Source organism: Geospiza fortis, unplaced genomic scaffold, assembly GCF_000277835.1.
Source record: "Geospiza fortis unplaced genomic scaffold, GeoFor_1.0 scaffold637, whole genome shotgun sequence".
Taxonomy (NCBI): Eukaryota; Metazoa; Chordata; class Aves; order Passeriformes; family Thraupidae; genus Geospiza; species Geospiza fortis.
The window spans coordinates 641,028-663,097 of NW_005054515.1; the positions used below are offsets into that span (position 1 = coordinate 641,028).

At 43.5% G+C, this 22,070-nt stretch overlaps 1 protein-coding gene across 1 annotated transcript; it reads right to left on the reverse strand.

Annotated features, from left to right (window-relative positions):
* Nucleotides 1-9,377: 9,377 nt before the first annotated feature.
* KIFBP (kinesin family binding protein) lies at nucleotides 9,378-22,064 on the reverse strand. The gene is made up of 7 exons (XM_031063606.1): nucleotides 21,962-22,064; nucleotides 19,787-19,885; nucleotides 15,916-15,995; nucleotides 15,191-15,374; nucleotides 13,463-13,547; nucleotides 11,608-11,720; nucleotides 9,378-10,816 (listed from the first exon to the last, which is right to left on the reverse strand). Exons 2-7 carry the CDS (start codon nucleotides 19,793-19,795, stop codon nucleotides 9,938-9,940), a joined length of 1,350 nt encoding a protein of 449 aa, XP_030919466.1. The 5' UTR covers nucleotides 19,796-19,885; nucleotides 21,962-22,064; the 3' UTR covers nucleotides 9,378-9,937.
* Between the last annotated feature and the right edge of the window lie 6 nt (nucleotides 22,065-22,070).

Here is a 22,070-nt window from a genome sequence, read left to right on the forward strand (position 1 = left end):
CCTTTCCTTCCCTTTCCTTCCCTTTCCTTCCCTTTCCTTCCCTTTCCCTTTCCCTTTCCCTTTCCTTTTCCCTTTCCCTTTCCCTTTTTTTTTGTCTCAGGCAGTGCTCAGCACCAATAGGAAGCTGGGCAAACACAGGAGGGAGGAGATGAGGTCCCACTTGCTGGAGGCAGCAGAAACCAGCCCTGCCCAGCACCTCTCACTTCCCACTGGTCACGGGCACCCCTGGCCTGTTCCACACCCTCCTCTGTGCACAACAACCCCCGTGTGAGAAAGCAAATCTCCACGGGCTATTTCTGCCCCTCCCAGCAGCCCCGGGCAGTTTCCACCATGGAAGCCCCTGGGATGCAGCCAGAGGATGGCTGTGGGTAGGGGAGCTGCAAATTCCCTGTGTCTGAGGGAGATCTGCAGTTATCTGCCTTGTGCCATCAGCTGATGGGGGAGCTTGCAGCGCTGGCGGTTTTGCCACACAGTGTTGTTGGTTTTTTCTGTGTCTGCACCACGCCTCAGGAAATGAGATCTCTTTACAATTGGTAGCTGTGGGAAGTCCAAAGCAAATGTTTCCCCCCTGGCTCACGTTCATCTGTGTAACAGGGCCCTGAAGCCTGTGCCCATCTCCTGCCCTGCTGCACTCTGCTGGTGCCCACACCCCGCTGTGCTTGGCAAGTAAAGAGTTTTCCACCTTCCTACAAACAGGGAAGGGATTGGAGACCTGGATCTGAAGCAGGCTGGGATGTGCAGGAGTTAAAGTAAAGCATTCCCTTTGTGGAGTGCCATGGGATGCCCAAGGAGCACTGTCTGTAAACCACTCAAGACAAAAAATGAAAATGCACAGCTCTAATTTTAAAAAATCTCATCTTGGGCTAGAGGCCACAAAGTGCTGAAAGTTAACAAACTTTCTTTTTTTAAACAGAGAACAGCACATGAGCTAAGCTGTGGTGGAACACTAACCTTGAAACATGCCATGGCATGACTATCAGAGTTCAAGAGAAACAGGATTTTAAGTTAAATATTTTAAATCCACAGAGGAGAGCTCAGTCACCATACCAAGGTCAGCCACCTCCAATTTGCCTTCTATAAACTGTGAGAAAGATTCATAGGATAATGTTCTTCCTGCCTGGATCCTTTGTATGCAAACTGAAAGATTAAATATCCCAACAGAACAGGCCTACAAAAAGAAGCAAATAAATGAGGAGCAGGTATTTGAGAGCACAGTTTGCTCCTGGAGCCTTACTTACAGCCCCTGCACTGAAGTGCTGGCTCTATTTTCAAATCACATGCAAAGCAGATTTCTTAACCTGCAAAGCTCTTGCTTTGCATTTTTGTGAGGAATTAATTTGGGGAGAGGGGAGAAGGCTGCCTTGACACTGTGCACCCAGACCCCTGAGCAGACACCCAGGGACAAAAAATCTGCCTGAAAAATCTGGGAGTAGTCTTAAACTGCAATAAACACGAAAGTGTGGGACTGCTCCTTAGCAGTAACTCTCAGGGCTGCTGTGTCTCCCAGCTGGCTCAGGAGCAATCACTAATTTATAACATCACTAAATGGGGACCACTCTGCAGGAGGGCACAAGGACATCTGCTCTGCTGACCAGGGCAGAATGTGGGGCCAAGGAAATCCCAGCAGGAGCATCACAGGGGGGTTTTACCCGATTCTTTGGACACCAACCCCTTCTCTGCCTGAGCCTGGTAAATGCAGAGGGAGCAGACAGGTCCAGAGGAGTGGTCTGGCACAGGCCACTCCCTCAGCAGGCAGCACAGGTTTGCTTTGCAGCCTGTGTTCCTGACAGATGGACAGATGGACTCCCATGGGTGCAGGGGCACCCAGTGCTTATCAGGGAGGCTCGAAGGCAAGGCACTATCTGTCCAGGCAGGGCCCTGATAAAGAACTTTCTGACTGACAAGTGCTCAGGAATCAGATAAACCCTAACTGCTGTGGGGCAGCTCTGCTCTCAGGGTCAGGCTTTCCCCTGCCTTAGCTGACAGGAGCTCAGCCCTGGCTTCCCTGGGAATCCAGGCTGAGCCCTGCACCCCTCAAACACCCATCCCATGGAGCAGCAAAGCCAGCAGCCAGCTGGAGCAGCTGGGGGGTCCTGAAGCACTGGGCCCTGCCTGTGATGCTCAGCTCTTCATTTGCTCTGCTGAGAAAATAGAAATACAGATTTTTTACAGGTCAGTGCTCTAGGGAGCAGCCAGTGCAGAAAAGGCTACATCTGTTAAAAGCAGAGCTGGAAACAAGAGTGAAGAGAGAATGATGGCAACAGAAAGAAACAGGGGATAGGGCACAGGGGAGAGTGTCTGAATGGCAGCTGGGACCAACACAAGGAGCATTTGCTTTGCCCATTGCCTTTTGGGAAGGCAGAACAGTTTTCTTCCCTGACACTCACTGCTGAAGTGGGATGAGATTCACGAGACCTGGGTATCCAACAGGCCCTGAGCTCATGGGTCCATCTCAGGGAGTACCCATGAGCTGCCCTGTTAAATGCCCAAAATCACCCTTGATGCCTTTCAGAAGTGAGCTCCCCTCCAGGCAGGCAGTCCAGTTGAATTTAAGGATGCCTTTTGCCCCAACCTTTGGGGATTGAAAGCAAAAATCTCTCCTTTTCAAAATAGCAAAGAGCTGGCAACCCAGAGAGAGAGGTTTGGGTCCAGCTGGGGGGATTTCTAAATCCAGCCCTGAGTAAAAGTTAATTCTTAACCTGGCTCAGATCAGAGCTCAGCACCCGGCCCGTGCTCACCCTGCACCCCGAGCATCACAGCCCAGGCAGCAGCAGGCATCCCTCGCCCCTCGCGCCACCCTCTCTCCTCTGAGGGCAACACCAGGGCCTGGGCCCTGCAGATAAGATTTGGATCTTGTAAGAAAGCACTGAAGAAATTTATCACATGGAAATCAGGCACTGCTGCCATCTAGATCTCACAGAAGAACAACTCCTCCTTTCTTCCCATGGTGGAGCTCAGCAAGGGCAGGGGGAGATCTCTGCTGGAAAGCCACAGCTGCAGCAAAACTGAGCACAGACAGGAAGCTGCCAACGACCTTTCCCCACCAGCAATCTCCCCTCCCTCCCAGAAACGTTAGCCAAGCAGCAGGCCTGTCCTTCAGGTGGGAAAAGCAGCTTTCCTTGCTGCTGGGACTGCTGATGCTTTCTGCTTCCACCTGCTGGAGCACAGGGCAGCAGAAGGCTTTGGCTGGCAATTTCAGGACTGCAGCTTAAAAGCAACAGCTTGTTAAGGCATGGCACTGCAGCCAGGCTCTGGTTACTGATTAGGGAGGCAATTTCAGCAGCTGAGTCTCCTTTAAAACTCCATCCAGAGCAGCAGCAGCCCTGCAGTGCCAGCAGGGCCTGCCCAGCGGAGCAAGGGGTCACACAGGAGCAGTTGGGGAAATGCCCCTAAACCCAGAAGGAATTAACAAGGCAGGGAAGGATGGTGGCACAAAGATGTTTTCAAAGCAAAGCCTGGTGCCTGCACTGCTTCTCAGGGAATGTGTTTTCACTCTGAACCACTTGGTGTTGCTGGTTCAAGCCCAGCTACCCAGGAATTAGGCACAGCTATTTTTCCATCGGATGGTTTCTCCAGCACAGAACAGCCTCACACAAGTGAGCTTCTCACAGCTTTTAGATGCTTTTTGTCAGCCCATAGATCCACCCCAAGCAGCTCACCTCGCCTCCACTGCCTGCACAAGTGCAAATTTATTTCTGTGTACAAGCACCACTGGTGACACAGACAAACTTCACACCATGTGTGGGGAGAAAGGACCTCAGTAAATTCGGGAAGATGAAGAGGAGCTGGAAGCAGTGATTCTCCTGTGGAGGTCTCCCCATGAACCAGACCTGTGTGTAAAGTGGAGCAGAGCTGGTGTTTGGGCTCCAGTTAACCAGACTGGAGTTGTAGCTTTGTGATCTTCACTGAATTGTTGGGGAAAGAGGTGAATTTATGTTTACATGAAAAGAGAACAGTATTTTTTCCCTATCAACCAAAGGAGCTAGGCATTTCTTAGCTAGCTTTAAGCACATTTGATTTAGTAGAAGCATCCTTTCCTTTCGAAATGTGACAGAAGAGAAAAATGAGGAGAAGCAGGAAAATCAGCTGCGCCACAGGAGCCTCTCCCAGCAGGACCAGCACTCCCCAGGCCTCCCAGCTCTTTTGGAAGGATCTGCTCCCTGCTCTCTGGGTGGATGCTGCTGCAGCACGAAGCAGCAGGCTCCAAACTGCTGCTCCTCAGGCTCAGAAACCGCAGTGCTGACAAAGCTGCTCTGCCCCCTTCCAAGATGAGCACATCCCTCTTGAAAACATCGTTTGCATTACCTAGGAAAAAAGATTTTTTTGTCTTTTCTTATTTCAAGGGCTCAGGGGTCAGCTGCAGGGAAAGCTGAAGCCTGGGGCAAGGCTCACCTCATGCAACGTTTGCAGCAAAGGGTGCAGCAGGGAGGCCAGGACAGGCTGGCCAGGGAGGTGAGAGAACCAAGACCCTTGTGCCTTTGCAGAGAGAAGCAAAATGTGTCTTTCCATGAGCCCTGTGTAACTTGGCAGCTCGGTACCATTGGAAAGCTTCAGGACAAAGCACATGGAGACATTATTTGACATTATTGACACCTGTTTGCCAAAAGTTCCAGATGTGGACAGGCAAGATGGGTAGCTGTGTCTGATACTTACCAGGTGTCATGCACAAGCCATTGGCAAATATTTGATCTCAAAATAAACTTTGTTAGCAGGGGACTGTGTTGTTGGTTTTTTGGTCCCCTCCTTGTCTGCAGACCATATGCTAGCACAATGCAGTATCTCAATTTCTGTCTCCTTGTCTACACTAGAAATCACTTCTAATGATTCATCCCTACCTCTGTTATTTAAAAAGTCCTGGAATTGAGGTGGGAGGAGGCCCTGGGCCCACCTGACTGCATTCTCTCATGGGCTGCTGTGAAAATCCTCTGGTGTTACCTGAACCCACTGCCAATCCAGACATGGCTCAGAGTGGTTTGAGACCCTGCCTGGGAACTTCTTGCTCTTGCTCCATTCCAAGACACTTAAGTGTGCAGAAAATCATCTTGCTCATTCCTTTTTTTGCAAAAAATGCATTTCACCCACAGATCTCAGAATAACTGTGACACAAGCACTTTGTACTCCTCTTACAGTATTCACAGACTGGCACCAGCTCACTCATCACATGCCTGTCCCATCTTTCACTGATCACTCATCCAATTCCTCTTTTTTTTTCTGCAGAAAATTGCATTAAAAAACTCAGATAGAGAAATCCTTGCATCCTATTCCAATGCCAGCCAGCAAATCTCTTTCACAGCAAAAATGAGTGTGCAAAAAGACTTTGTTGTATTTTGTGCACACCACGTGGCAAAAACTCAAGAACTAGATATTTAAAACATTGCTATAATGTTTTCATTAAATTCATTAAAACCTTTGGTGTTAAGGGACACCCAATTCATTAAAACCTTTGGTGTTAAGGGATCACTTTATCAGTATCAAATAGTCAGTATCACAGACATTTTCTCTTCTGAATGGAAGCAACACCTTTTCTAAAGGTGCTGTGTGTCATATCCCAACAGTCTGCCTGGCTCTTCAGCTGCAAATGCACAGCCAAACAATGGTTTTGGAAAACAGGCAGCCAGGCAAATAGCTCTCATCAGGAAACCACTGGTTTTGCACCTACCCGTGACAAGGAGGAGTCAGAAACCACCAAACTGCAAAATGAAACGGCTCAAGGAGGCGCTTTGGACAGAGTTCCCAGGAAATACACAAAAAGCACTTTTCAAACTAAAAATTAATCATTTGTAGCCAGCTCTAAAATAGCCACAGATGTTGCAATAGAAGAGGAAAGAAAATTGACAAATGCTTCTCACCACAACTTTACGCACTTGGCTTTCTCGTAACAGTCTTTAGTTCTGTAATTTTGACACTGCAGAAGGGTTTGCCAGACTAGTTACATCCTCCTTTGCAGGAGCACATCTGGGCATCTTACAATGGACACTCCCACAGAAAACATCCAGGAGACACCAACTATCTCAGTCCTTTTGCAGAAACACACAAGCAAAGGCCATCTTTGCTCCCTCCGTGCTGAGCAAAAAGGAAACCCCAAACAAAAGTGAGCTGGGGAAAGCCACGTGTCGGGTAAAACTCAACTGGTGTTTCTCATTGCCTGCTGCCAAGGCTAACCAGGCTCCCACTGCATTTGTGGAGGTGGAAGCACCATCACACTGACACATCTCATGTGCTCACAGAGCAGCAAACCATCCACACCGAGCCTGTGAAAACCTCCTGTGAAAAACGTGTATTTTATGGTTGGCTTTTTGCAAATATTCAAATGAATATTATATGTGTGGTCTTACAAAGTAATGCTGTATTAATTTTCTTCAGTAGTGTGTTAAATATAGTTTCAGGTTATAACACAATGTTAAAATAGAAACTATGCTATGTAAGATACTTTTTTTAAAGAAAGGACTCACACTGAGATAGCAGCCACAGGACACCCAAATCTTTCAGAGAAAAAGAATTTATTGCTCCATTATCGAGTTCTTCCTGCCTGCTCAGCCCTGAAGACTCAGTCAGGATTCAGAGGAAGAAGCTGACACTGCCCAGACAGAATCCTGTGTTTGAATGGAATTTCTGCATCATGGATGAGGTTTATGAATATACAACAGGCTGTTGCTTTTAAGGGTTAATCCTCTGTTAACGTGGGGCCTTTTTCGGGCTTATTTTGCCCAGCAAAGGTACCCAGACTGTCTATAAATATTTGGGGTTTTTTTAATTTTTTTTTTTTATTGTCCTAATCCAAATTGTCCAAATTATTATCACTCTAATTATATTACCATTTTTATAACCATTTTATTACTATTAAACTTTTAAAATTTTAAAAACAAGTGATTGGCATTTTTCACAAGAACCATGCCCATCACTCCATTTTATGACACCTGCCACATCTCTAGCCAGCATAAGAATTAAGCCCTTCAATTAAACCCAAACTGCTTTTAATCAAACCAAATCACCTCTCCTGGGTGTTGCATGCCTTTTGAAGAAGTACACTGAGCTCTGATCTCACACTTCACAGGAATTTTGCAGAAACTTGGATTTCTTGTAAATCTCGCTGCTTTATGCTGGCTAAGGAGAAAAAACGAGTAGAAGGACAAAAAGGAGGTTTCAGTTGTGAGACCTTTTTGCTGTACAGAAAGGAATAGAAATGCAGGTTAAACAGAGTTCACAGGAACCTAATCTTCAATTAATCTTTGAAATAAATGCCTGACCTCACACATACTTTACAGTTAAAACTCAACATTCCTGAAGGGAGCTTTGCTGCCTAATCCAACAAGCTCCCCACCTCCTTTTTTTTTTAACTAAATACAGAACCTTACATAAGTTCATTTTCTCAAATCATTGAACAAACAGGAATTACTCAAAGGGCCTTTTAAAAAGACATGCCTTACAAGAAGCACAGCACAGTACTTTGTGCTGAGCATCTGGCATGATGCAGTCTCCAGTAATAAAATAGAATTAGCTGGCAGAGCCTTGCACATTTAGTCTAGGAGATGAACTGGCATAATTGCTTTCTGTAACTCCATATGCATTTATATGAAATGTATTTTTGTTAAAAGTTGGAAAGCCAAAGTGTTCTGGGTATCTTCAGAGGAGAGAGCTCTCCAAGCCACACCGATTGTGCTGGAAAAGCTCTGATCCTTCTCACATCAGGCCTTCTTACCTCTGGAGCTACTCCTACCTGCCTGCTGAGCTCTCACTGTGGTTTTGGTGGATTCAGGGTGTTTCTCTGCACACCTGATGATGGTTTAAATGGATACATCAAATTATTAAAAGGGATATATCTGATGGTTAAGAAGGGTTCATCACCCTGCACTTCACTCAGCTTTGCAGTTACCTGCAGGTCATTTTTCACACTTACTTCAGACCAGTGTTTGAAGGGAAAAAAAAATTATTTTTTTTATGCTAGGATAGCCCACAAACTATCCTCCTCCAACTTACAAGAAAACTAATGTTGATGCTCTACAAAATTTGCTCAAAGGCAAAAGTATAGAAGGAAAAAACCCCAAACAATACTCCAAACATGTATTGCTTCCTTCTACTTGAATATGAAACTAAAAGTTAGTAGGAAAAATTTTAATCTTTTTGTTTGTGCTAAAAGTGCACACTAGCTTTAACTGAAATCAGACAAAAACAATGTGCAATAGAGCCTGCTGAGAAATGTTCCACTGAGAAACTAGGGCTGTCTTACTTTCAGGCCACAGGAAAATCTGAATTAAAGATCTGACTGCAAAAATGAAACTCCTAGAGGCTGACTAGACAACTATTTAGTAAAACAGAAAAAACACACACAGGCACGTGCACTCACTCTCTCCCTGACTCTACAGGCACACAAGCAGCTGGTCTAGTTTTGAGTTTTGCTGCTGCCCATTTCCAGCACCCATTTTTTGTCGGCCTATTTGTTTGTGGTTAGCAGTCTAGCCTGCAGAATTCTCTGCAGAAGGGATTTTTACCATTCAGATGTGCCTGCTTTCCCCTCACACCCTTCAAGCAGATGTGATGTTTCCTCCCCTTCAGCCTCCAGAAGAATCCAGCTGTTCTGACCATTCTCCTTCAATGCCCTCTGGTGCTGTGAACACGTTGTCAGCAGGTCAGTGACAGCACTGCTGGTGCCCTGCTGTAGGGGGATAGAATGTAAGAAAAGAAAGAATGTGTAGAAAGTAATCTTCCCCCTAAGAAGTGGCAGCTGGGCCAATTATCCAAGATTAGGAGCAGGCCTGACTTTACCAGGCCACAGCTGTAAGCAATGAGAAGGAAATGCTATAAAAGCGTGGGGTGGTGTTGAGAAGGGAACTAGAGTCAGTTGGTTCCTTTGTGAAGGAGAAAGAGTCAGTGCTCTGAGGAGCTGCCCACGAGAAACACCAAGATGTGAAACTTTTGAGAAGAGGAGACAAGAGTATGGAACCCCTGTGACAAGATGACAACACCCAACTGCACAAAGTCCCACTGTCCCTGGAGGCTCTGTCCATCATCTCCTGCTCTGCCTGTGTTTCACCTCTAACAATTCAGAGAGCTCCCAGTGCAGCCCCTGCTAAGAGAACTCCCTGAGCAGCACCAAGAGAAGCCTCCCATGGCAGCAGGCTCTTATCAGGCAAATGTCTGGAGCAGCAGAGCCCAGGATCTGTAACCTGTGAATATTCCATGGTGTGTTAGAAGCATTGTCTCCCACCACAAAGAAATTTGGCTGCTTTCTTGCTCTGGCTTCTGGCACTACAATTGCTCATGTGTTTTTACTGAAGAGACTCACATGGAAACACATTCACAACTACTTCTTTTGGCCAAAGTTTAAACATATATTGTATCTTAGTAAGACACAGGAAACAATTCCAAGGACTCCAAAGAAACATTTAGCCAAGCTAGTCCATTTATTGAGCCTATATCAACTGGGTTTTGATTAACAAGGGAAAAGAACAACAAGCAACATACAAAATAAATACTGAGAACAAGTTCCCTTCACATTGATAAAGTTTTCTGGGGACAAATGTTAGAAGAGATAAAATGCATTCTAGTTGGAAGAACATGCCTCAGGTTTGTAAGAAAAAAATTTCTTAGAGAAGAAGATTCTCTTAAAAGAAACTATTTTCATACAGCACTACACTTAAGAACTGAACCATACACCAAAGAAAAAGCTGTGAGGGAGAAAAGGTTCATATTTACATATAGGACACACAGTACAGAGCAAGAGCTGGACTTTTACTTTACATTTAGAGTTTATACCATTAGTGTGGGTCAGCTACGGAGCAGGAGAGCTCGGAGCTGTTCACAGGGTTACACTAGTGCAGGCTCTGGGTGATGTCCCTGCAGACACCTGACTTCTATCCATCAGCAGGGGAGCTGTGCCACAGCACTGCCCTGGACAGGTAACTGCTCTGAGAGTGCCCACTGCCTCCAAGGCAAGCATTTATACAAATGAAGACACCTTTGCTCTTAGCCTCTCCATGCTTGCTGGAAGAAGATTCACCATCTCCTTACTGAGTTCTAGTTCAGTCTCAATGGCAGGGACAGCATCTGGATACTTCTCACAATAGTCTACCAGAAATGAGTAATACTCCAGTGATGTCTGCATGTTTTCCAGTTGCTTTTTGCTATCTGAAGTGATGAGCTTACCATACAGCCGTGCAATGTGAAATTTAGCCACCATGGCAGGGCGAAGAACATCTTCCTCGAGTTTTTCAGGGAACACCTTATCGGGGTTCCTCAAAGAATCCAAGAAGAGCTCATAATATTTGATTGCAAACTGAGCCAGAGAATTGATTTTTTTAACTGTGTGTGAATCTAGCTTCTCTAACCTGTTCCCAATAGCCACCTTTAGATCCATCATCTCATAGTAGGTGTCAGCTAGCTCACACTGCAGCTGCCTGCGGATCAGCAGGTAGTACTGGGGGTTCAGGTCAGTGTAGATGGGCTCCAGCATGTCTATCCTACGCTTGTGCATCTTGCAGCGCCTCTCATAGTCCTCTTCAAAGAAAGCAAGGACCTTAAACAGAGCACTGTGATCCTGAACAATTTCAATATGGTCAGTAACATAACCATCCACCTGAAAGAACTCTTTTGCCTCCTGAACATAGTTCTGACCAACCAGGAAGACTTCTCTGGCTTCTTGAAAATCTAAGGGATACACGCTGCTCACTTTCTCCTCCATGGCTAGGACAGAGTCACAGATATCACTTGTCCCAAAAAGAACAGCTTTCTTCCTGCCCTTCTCCTTTTCATCCTCTTCTTTTTTCCTCTGGGCTTTAAGTTCCAATTGCCTGTCTGGGTCCAGCTCTCCTATGTTATCCTGAAATGAGAAAGCATGCTAATTAAGACAAATCTGGTTTATAAAGAGAGACTGAATCATTTTGAGTCACCTTTGAAATGTAAACTGGTGAGCAACACAACAGAAGAGAAATCGTTGATATATGAGGCCTTATATTAACAAAAGAATCCTGTAAATTGCATTATCAATTCTGAAAAGACATAAAATTCAGGTGGTTCAGTCTCCCTACCCTGTGTGACAAAACAGCCAAAGGAATAAATGTTAAACCCAAGGGCTCTGCTTCACAAAGCGTTTCAGCAAATGCTGCTTTAAAGAAAGAAATACTTCTGCTCTGAAGAAATACTCAAACAAACTAAGTGAACTGAATCATATCTGAATTAATCAAATGCTTGGATGAATGAGAACATCAGCACAGAAAACAGTGGCACATTAAGACAACGTTCTTACTAGCAGTTAGATAAGAAGGAATCTGTCAAATCAAGCTGCAAGAAAATGCAGCAGAGAGGAGGAAATTTTGTGAAGTTGCACAAAATTAAATAATTAATAATAAATATAATTAAATTAAAAATAATTAAATAATAAAAGCAATGCACTGATCACTCTGCAGAGCTGATCCCCTGTGTGTGCTTACTCTTAAGTGCTGCCTTGAAGTCAAAGCACACCATGAAACATTTGCTACACTGCAAGCATTTGCTGTTTTGGGCAATTGTTTATTCCTTGTTACCAACTGCAAAGTGACTCCTCTTGCTAACACCAAAGCAGACTCAGTTTGCTGTTAGACAATGACAGCTATGGAACAGATTTTCTGTTACCTCCAGCAATTTTCGAGCACTTTGCAGAAGATTCAGGCAATACTTGATCCAACACCTTGCAATTTCAGCTTTCCTCTCTGGAAGGTCCTGTTGGTCTGGCTCTGTTTCATCTGCTGAATGGATATAAACACATAAAAACTTTAAGAGAAATCCAGCACTCCAGCAAGACCCTCAAATGTTCCATCCAAAGAACATACTTGTATTTAATTTTCCTCATGGTTAGACAGAAAGATGTTCTCCATGTCAGTTGATGTAATAATTCTGTAAACTGTCATTTCTGGTAGAAACCCGTATAGATTAACAAGGGTTTGTCATGTTTGAGTTCTGACAATAAACAGATCATAATGTATCTTTAAAAAGATCTTTCATCTTCAAGGTGTTTTACTGGAAAAGGTTTCCGGGTCTCTTTGTAGTAAGAGAAAGAAATCAGGATAATTCATTTTCTGAGCTTCAGCTGCCTGCCCAGTAATTGTGTCTGAGGATGGTAAGGGCATTTGCATTGCAATGGGGCCCAGACTTGCTACCAAAAAAGGGAACAAAATAGGGGAAACTGCCTTTGGTTAAGCTACCTGGTACAAACACAACATTTAGTAGCTCTACAACTTCTGTATTTTTCTCTGCAGAGTCTCCCCACTATCAGAGACAGCAGCACTGCTGATGTCTCAAGATAACATTTTCATAAACCAAACAGATTTCAACAAAACCTCATTTCCCAGTCTCCATGCAGAAGGCAGTGAGTTAGCTGAAAAAGGAGAGGAATTCCTACAGGACAGCAGCACTTCTGATCACCAAATAAAAAGCCAACTTCACACTCAGACCCACTGCACTCATTAGCTTTCATTACAGCAAATGAATTTCTTATTAAGGAATTAAGAACTGCTGCTAATCTAAGAAAAGGCACATTTATTAATTATGTCTGTGTTAGTTTATATTGCAATGAACATGATAAAATGAAAGTGCTTGAGAATGGCCAATGCTGACTGTGTACTGCTCTTTCTGTAAGTCAGAACTTTCTGCAAGTCCACACTCCAGCTCTGTGCCAAGCAAAGGCAGGGAAGGTAGGATAAGCAAATATTCACCCAAACAAATGGGATTATCACTCCTCCTCTGTGGTGCAGGAAGAAATCAAGATAGAACTCAGTTGGCTCATGCTTGCTCCCTCCCCATGAATTAAAGCGCTACCAACTGGAAGCTTCCACTTGCTCAAGACAGACACAAAAAGTGCTGTAGATAAGCAAAGCCCAGGCCTAAAACAGAGCACTGACACTACCATGGAACCACAGGTCCCTAAAACTAGGGTCAGATCTCCAAGAGTTTCTTCTCCTGCCGCTCACACTGGACTGCCAAGCTGATCCTTTGATCAAGGCCCAAAGAACAAGGAGGGCAGCTACAACTCCAAAACCAACCACTGATGAGGCTGCAGCATCCAGGACAACACAAATACCTTCTGGATTTGGGGTTTTAAAAGCTGCAGGTTTGCTCCCTCTTTTAAAGCTATTCCCAGGAAACATCTGGTGTGGTTCACTGAATGACTGCCCTCTGATCACTGAGGCAAACTGCATTTCTAGCACGTGTACAAAGCCAAGTGGATGAACACTGCCACTGTTGAAGTGGATATTGTTTTAAATTCCACTTTTCCTAAATTATTGCTTTCTGAAACATCAGAAACAAGCACTTTTTCTACACAGCCAATCCAGAGCTGTAGTAGCAATCACTTTTCAGAAACATTAATCTCCATTGAAAAATATTTTAGGAAATCAACACTGGGGCAAGTTCTGTACATGTTGTTAAACTTCAGTTTTAAACATTAACACACAGTGATGCTTAATTCACAATAATTTTATTATAAACTTACATTCTTCAGCAGATGGCACCTGTCCAGCTTGGCTGAAGATGACACTGGCTGCTGCTAGGCAGTGTCGAGCCTCCATAAAGCATTCCTGGGAGAAACAGAGCAGCATTTAGCAGGGTGTGAGCAGCTCCAGCATTTAGCAGGGTGTGAGCAGCTCCAGCATTTAGCAGGGTGTGAGCAGCTCCAGCATTTAGCAGGGTGTGAGCAGCTCCAGCATTGCTGTCACTTGGCCAAACCCCTCACGTCAGAGAGTGAGCACACATGACCACAAGGGAAATGACAGAACTGAGAGGCTCTGGAGCATATCGCCCAGGCACTGGAAGAAAACACAATTTTTCCACACCTACTAGTGAATACAATATTTTCTGTTGTTTGTTCTGTACCACAGCCACAACACCAAGCCTTTCCTTTAATGCTGGCAATGCACACTGAACCTCTGAGTGTTGTGGCTGCCCTGAGGTGAAGGAAGTGATGCCTTGTGGCAAACACTATCACAGGGTGTTGGTGGGAACAGCAGGACACACAGCTCAACACCCTGAGTCAGATCTAGATGCCCTTACCCATATTTGGCAGTGCACTGTTAAATAACTGCTGCTATCAATGCATCAAAAAGATATGGAAATTAGGAGTTACTATTGAAATTAGCATTAACTGCCTTAGGTAGGGCAGGAATCTTTTTAAGCATCAGAAAAGCCTGGAATATAGAAATTCCTAAATAAAGCTGAAGCAGTTCCTAACAGTAGATGGTTTAGAGTCAACACATGGCAAACAGCTGCCAACTCACATATTCACTTTCATGCTCACATAGGTTCAAACAACTCTTGAGCACATGCTAAGGCACAAAGAACAATCATTTATTGTAAACAAAATGCTGTATCTTGGCCCTCATGAGATGCTTTTTGTTTTCAAACTTCATTGTAAGAGAACAACATAATAAAGAATTTAAAATTCAATTATTATAACCCCAAAGTTTACTTATGAACTTGACATCACATCACTGCTAATATTTCACTAACTACAGAGCTTTTCTCATGTTTACAGCCCTGTTCATCACAACCCCACAGGAAAGCCACCATGTCCTCTTCAGAAAAAAATCTGACAGATGCTTCGTGTCTGAACACAACTTGTGGTTTTATACGTGCACATTTGTCACAGACACGTTTTATGAAAAATCCTTTCCTTAGGATTTTTCCTCCTGAGAAGCTGAGAGGCCTCAGCAACAAAATGTAAACAGTGGTTATCTGCTGCTGTGGAATGCAACAGCTGCATCTGTGATTGGTCTCGTGTGGTTGTTTCTAATTAATGGCCAATCACAACCCAGCTGTGTCAGGACTCTGGTCAGTCACAAGATTTTATTATCATTTCATTCTTTTGCTTTCTCTGCTAGCCTTCTGATGAAATCCTTTCTTCTATTCTTTTAGTATAGTTTTAATATAATATTATTAATATAATAAAAATATTATTTTATTATATCAATAATATTATGTTAAAATTACATAAATTGATTAATTCTATTAAAATTACATAATTTATTAAATTATTATTAATATCATGAAATAATAAATCAAGCCTTCTGACACATGGAGTCAGATGCTCATCTCTTCCCTCTTCCTGGGAGCCCTGTGAACACTGTGACACACATTTTCAATTCATTTGGAGCTCTGTGTCAAGGAGCTGTTTGAACAGTGACATGAATGGCACAAGGGCAGCAGGACAGCCCTGGGGGCTCACCTTGGACAGGTAGTACTGTGACAGAGTGGCAGCGTTGCGTGCCCATTCCACGGGGTAGTAGCCGCAGTACTCGAGCTGCCGCTTCAGGGTGGTGTGGCAATACTGAGCAGCCTTCTCAATCATCTCCAGGTGCTGGTACACTTGTGCCAGGTAGTACAGAGTATGTGTGTAGGCTTTTTCAAATCTGGAAAAACAACAACAGTCTCTTTAGATGGGTTTTTTTCCCACTAAATACTTACTCATTGTTATAGTAGCCTCCTTGGGCTAGGTCTAATAAGCTCTCAGAGGTCTATAACACACCTACCCTTGGAGGCATAAAAATCAACAGGATGGCTCCTGTGGCAGTGTTGGAAACAAAAAGGTTTAATAAAACGCAAAAAGGTTTAATAAAAGGGAAAATAACAAACAGAAAAACCAAGCCAGGTGCAGGAGATCTTTGCTCCTGGTAAAACACCTCACAAAAGCAATTAGTTTCTTTGTTCTCTTCTTTTCTAGTAAATTGCTCTTTTTAGCTCCTGTACTATTGGCTATCCTTAAGTTTGAGGTGAAGCTCCCTGGGCCTATGAGGTGTCTTTTCATCTAATTGAGGAGAGAAACTTCTGGGCTTATTTCCTTTTTGAGGGGACAAAGGACAGTTTTGTCACTCCATCAACAGGGGGCACATTCCTGTAACTCCTAATTTTAAAAAATGTAATAATAATATAAGTATGCTGTTTAACACCCACCTTTTGGATCTTTCTTGGTCTGTGAGTTTTTCTTCTTCTGCCATGAAATGTTCACTGGGATCCAGGGGAGGATTTCCATCCTGCAAGGATACATGGCACATTCAGCAAACTGCATTTCTTCCTCTGGCACAGTGCTCCCTCTCCTGGCTACACATCACTGACCATTTGCCCATCCCAAATTCAACAAAGCTTCACATAACCCATCTCAGTGCCACTTCTCCAGAGCAATTCCACAACACTCAGGAGATTCAGAGGATGGAAGTCACAATTCCACACGGAATGACAAGGCTCACAGGCTTCTGCTTATGTACTTTAAAGCAATCCATGCTGCCTGCACCAGAGATGCTCAGCCTGGAGTCTGCAGCATTCTACTGGGCATCTTTATTTTGTGCAATAACATTCTGGGCTTTGAGGCATCCATTTAACACCAAGCCTTCAAGTGTGAAATCTTCATTTGCCCAGCTGCACTGCTGAGCAGCAAGAAAACATCCTGAGGAAGTCCTGCAGAGAACAGCAAGTGCTGAGGGCTCAGCAGAGCTGCTCTGAAGATTCTTCTGAAGGGACTCCCAGAGTCCATGAGCTGGCAAGATCATTTACCCAAACAAACAAGTGAGACAACACACACTGTCTTTGGAGGATGAAGCTGCTAAACCTCCCTATCAGGCATAACCTACGTGCAAGTATTAATTAATTGTGGTACTTCCCATCTTCAAGCCATGAGTTCTGTCAGACCCTAACACAGACAACTACACACCTTTGGGCATTGCTGTGCCTTAAGACAACTGTCAATAATGTCAGCAGACAGCTCCCAGGCAATCCCAACACATGAACAGTGCTTATGGCAGAGCTTTATTAGCCTGGCCTTATCCCATTTCCTTCGCAACTGTGAATAACTGCAGGTGCCAATTCTAAAACACTTCAAATGAAACCATTTTTTAAAGAGAGCTTTTCTCCCATTACACACTGCATCCTGGAGGGTGGCCAATGTGTCTGCCTGCAACAAAGTCAGGTTAGTCTGCAGCTTGTCCAGCCTTTCCTAACCCCATCTCTTTCTCAGCCAAAGAAAGTAAGGCAACAAATAACAATCAGTTTCAATAAATGCTTTTCATGAGTTTATGCAGACTCAGGTAGGAACAGGAAAAAGGACAGAGAATACACTCACTTTACAGGGAAGAACACATACAGTATTTGTACTGCTTCTCATTAAAAATCCCTGAACAGACTCGTTTACTTGCTTTTAATAGAACTGTTTTACTCATCTTAAAAAATGAGCAAATGTACCTGAAACACACAGTGACAAATGAACTAAAGCATGTTTAACCTACTAGAGGCATGTAGATTTTTGCATATGATCTTTTAATCTGTAGGTCTTTGTTTGCACCTCTTTAATTTTTATGAGGTGAATTTCTAACTCTTCCTCTTGTTTTCTTTAGATAGAAACATTCTAACAAGATCTGGAGTATATTCTGGCAAGACTAGAGCTATTCCTGCAAAGAAAAGAACTGAAATGACACAGTAAGCAAAATTCTTGCCTCCTTCCTGTATACCTACAGATCTATCTCTGACATCAAGCCTTATACCTTTATTTATCCTCAGAAAGAGCTCTCCAACTCTCCTAAGTGAATTTCATCAGTCCAAGCTCTTTGCCTTGGTTTTGCTTTAGGGGGAGAAACCATCCAATTTGTAAGTTAATTGGACCCAGTCAGTAAACAACTAAATCCATCAGCTCAGGAAAATGTCTCCATCACCAGCAGTTTACCAAAGACTCCCTGACAGCCTAGAAATGGGGAATGTCACAAAAACTACATTCACATATTAATAAACTGTGAAAGACAAATGTTGACATCATTGTATAAATCTGGGGTTTCTTCTAAAAGGAAGACTTAAAGCATAGTTATGTTTGACTGCATAATGCCTTGAACTGTGAGTGGCAAATAATGGTGGGGGGAAAGTGTGGCAAGTGATCAGCAGGTATGAATAACCCCAGTGCTTTGGTTTGTACAGGAAGTACTTACAAAAGTGATGTAAGGTTTTTAGTTATTAGAGAGTTGTATATGTTTTTGTGAAAAACTAGATGTTAAAAAGAGAAGAAATTTGGGATGTTTTTTTTTAGTTCATAGTAAACTAACGAAAATTTTAGGTTTTGTTTCTTTACATTGTAAGTAAGAATAAAAAAGTGATAAGGAGAAGAGTGTGGCCACAGAGAGCAAGGCACAACTTTCCCAGGCATTGTCCTGGGGAAGGCTGTGAGAATATCAGAGAAAAGACTGAGAAACAATTCTTATCTCCACTTGCTGCCCCTGCTGTTGTGCACATGTGGAATGTCTTACAGAGATCTGCTGACCAAAGGGAGGTTTCTTGATTGGCCACTGGTGATGGTGTTTGGATTCCAGGACCAGTTGGGCCCACCTGTGTCATGAATAATGGGAGATGGGTTTTCTTAATAAGTATCATAAGTATTTCTTAATAAGCATAGAAAGTGATTGATCAGCCTTCTGTGAGTCATGGAGTCAATGCTAATTATTACCCCTTTGGGGATGCCTGGCAGCAAGAAGAGAAGTATTCTAAAAGTTTGACTCTAATTCTTATTATTCTTTTAATTACTGTTAATAATTTTTTCTTTATACCCTTTTAAACCTACTTTCTTCTAATCCTACCTCACAACAAGAAAAAATACACTAACCATCAACCAACACTGACACCTACCACAGTCATTAATACATCAACCAAAAATCTCAACAAACCAAAACCACTACACCTAGTCAGGCAGCAAAGCCCCAGAAGAAACATTCAGTAACCACTACTAGCAAAAATGTAGAGTTTCAGAAAAGTCTACAGTGCAAATGTGAAGTACCTGGCAGCACTTTAATCCAATACACCACAGCACCAGTTTAATTCCATAATAACTGGAGCAAGTGCCAGATGCTTTTGGAAGTCAGGTGATAGATAGCTGGGGCTGGTATAAATATCAAAGTTGAACATCAGGAATTAATTAGACAGCATCTCTGGTTAGCCCAACTGATCCTGAGGGCAGGAAATAAGCTGACCAGTGGGGCTTTCTTCTAGATCCATTACTTCTCCCATCACTGTGGCTGAAAAGGTGGAAAGAGGGCAGTAACCAACCAATTAAAAAAAAAAATTGAAAAATCTCCACGAGTATAATCAGTACTCTAAATCAATTCCATGGTAAAACCTGAACTGAACCTGTAATTTCATGAAATTAAGGTCTGTCCAACCCATTCAGCTGTGCTGAGACACAGCTACTGCTTCCTGAAGGCCACAAATGTTTTTAGCTCACTCCAGAACTGTCCCTGAGGCAACTCAGTGTAGCAACAGCTTTGCAAAGAGCTTAAAAATAGCACAAGGGAGCCTTTGTAGGATCCACAGCAGAATCCAGAGCTCCAAAGGTTGTTTAATATGCATGAGAGGGTTAGCTGTCTGTGAGATTGTCCTCTTGGATATGGAACTGAACTACTTGCCCTGCAAAACACTGCACAGTCAGGGCAAACCATGCAAATATTAGTTTTGCTTCCTTTTCCCACTGAAAGCAATGGATATTTTTATTGCATTGTCAAGATAACATTTAATGACAGTCCTCATTAAAATCCAAATTCCACCAGGTGTCAACTTTGGATTATTAAATGGCTTTCAAAAGGGACCATCATTTTTGAGCAAATTTTATTCTATTTTGAAATTAGCAAGCAATGCTCTGATTTGCCTTGTCAGTACAACTTGTATCACTTGCCAAAAGCATCACAGCAGCCAGCACAAAGCACAGAAACTCAAAATTCCATTGCATGTTCATTTCAAAGGTTATTTAACCTGCAAGTGGCAGGTGAAAGTCAGAGCTGCCACGACATTACCACAGTACCTCTTTCATGTATTGATTATACAAGGCTTCTGCAGATTCCAAGTAAGTTTGTGCAGTTTCAATTTCATCCCTTTGAGACCACAGGATCCCCAGATTGTTCTAAAGGTAAAAGAAAATAAAAAATAGTCACATTCCATTTGAATTACGCATTTTTTTTTCCAAACAACTGATCAGTCTTCATCCTTATACATGTGTGTGTTCTAATACAATGGATTTCAAAAAGCAGAAATCGTGCCCACACATTTCACTGTGAGTGGCTCAAAAGGGAGGGGGTTTTCACACAGCAAATTTCACATAAAAAATGCCTTCTCTGTTTACTCTGCTACATAAGGAGTAGTGTGTCCAAATAATGAGCTTTTTCCATGTTCTGCATCCAATTCATGCAGCCTTTACATCACATACAAATATCATAAAAAGAGACAAGAAATTTGCTAACATGACTTCATAGAAAAAAAATTAATTAAAAAACAATATGCTAGGAATGAATGTTTGTATATTTTCAACAATGGAAAGAGATTAAAGGAACCTCTGAGGTCCAAAAGTTATAGACTACTGCCTTCAAATTTAAATTAATAATTATTAATAAGATGGTGTTAATAATGATCTATGTCTGTTGTGCGAATTTAAATCCTAGGCAGTGCTGTAAACAAAACTCAAGAGGGCTTAAAAAAACGCCCAAAAACCTTCAAAATAATTAGAATGTGTAGCTGTATGCCAGCCCTGTGCCCCTTTCAGTTCCATGCCTCTGTTTTTATAAGGAAGCACATCACATGTTGTTTATGAGCTGGAACACTTTGCCCAAGGCCATGCAGAGAAACGAACAGAGCAGATTCAGACAGAGCCTGGGAAACACAATCTTATGCAAAAGCTCAGAAATCACAAGTGGGGCTAAAGAAAGAGGCCCAGCAGGAAAAAGGAATGGCTCTTCCTACCAAACAGCAGTCAGGCCATGGTAACACACTGCAGGCATGCCAGAGGGTGGAGAAATGATGGCAATCACTGCTTTTAAATCAGAACTGTTTAAATTAAACACCCAGGGCTGCTGCAGCCCTCGGGACCGAGGGCTGAGGGTTCATTTCCCAGTCTGGTCTCAGCTCCAGCCCTCAGGACCCCAAAACAGCGAGGTCCATGCAGACTTTGGGCCAGCAGAGAGAAGAGCTGCCTTCCAGCACAGCAGTACCCCTGGTCCTGAGCCACAAGAGCCACCACTCCCCAGGAACTTGTGGGAAGATGTCATTTGCTTCAGCTGGAGCAATCTCCTCACCTCCCCAAGGGTAAGGGATTTGTAGCAGCGTATCCAAACCCACCCAAGGACAAGGAGCAGATGTAACCTCGCTGTCCCAGACAACTCAGCTAATTTAACCAGTGTAAGACAAATCATCCTTTCCATGTCAGCCCGTAATTCCTTGACAGTTTGATGAGGAAGCACTATGGAGCCTTCTATAATTAGGGCAACCATTTTTGACACAGACATCTAAATAACTGCTCTATTTCATGTACTGGAAGACTATTTCATTGTCTAGAGTCAGATGCCTAACCACCAGCTACCGTGACAGTGAGCAAGTTAAGGCCCTTCTGTGAATCTTCATGTAGCAAGAACTAATTTTGATTATTCCTTTCTTCAGAATAAAGAGAAAATATTATTACTTCAAACACCAACAAGACTGTATTTATCCATCTAGGACAAAATATAATAGCTTAAAATATAACAGGCAATGCTGAAAAAGAAACAATTTATCGCTTCAGCATAATGCATCAATAAAAGCATCTCCCAACATCTCTATGACAACCAATGAGTTAATGCATCACAAATAAATTCTGGACGTAGTGAGGCCTTTTTCTAATTTATTGTCGCACAGCTCTTACAAGTTTTGTCTCGGTCTGTCCAGAAGAGCACGCTGATCTATCAACAACGAGAACATATTTTAGATGCGCTGCATGCCCAGAGGCATCAGCAGGAGGCTCAAATCAGACAAGCATCCCTCCAACAACCACCACCAGCGAATGACTCCTTCCAGCAAGAACTGAAGGCCGGGGCTGCTGTGGTTATTGAGGTTAAAGCGCAGCCCCCGTCAGGATGAGGGAGGCCCTGGATCTCCGGCCCGGCCCGCGCAGCCCAGGCCCCGCTCGGCCGGACCCCCGCCCCGGGCAGCCCCTGCGGCCTCCGCAGCCCACCTGGGCCTGGATGTAGAGGGACACGCAGTCCGGGGAGAGGCGGTGCGGCTCCAGGAGCTGCGTGCAGCGCTGCAGGTGCTCGTCGCCGGCCGACAGCTCCTCGGTGTCC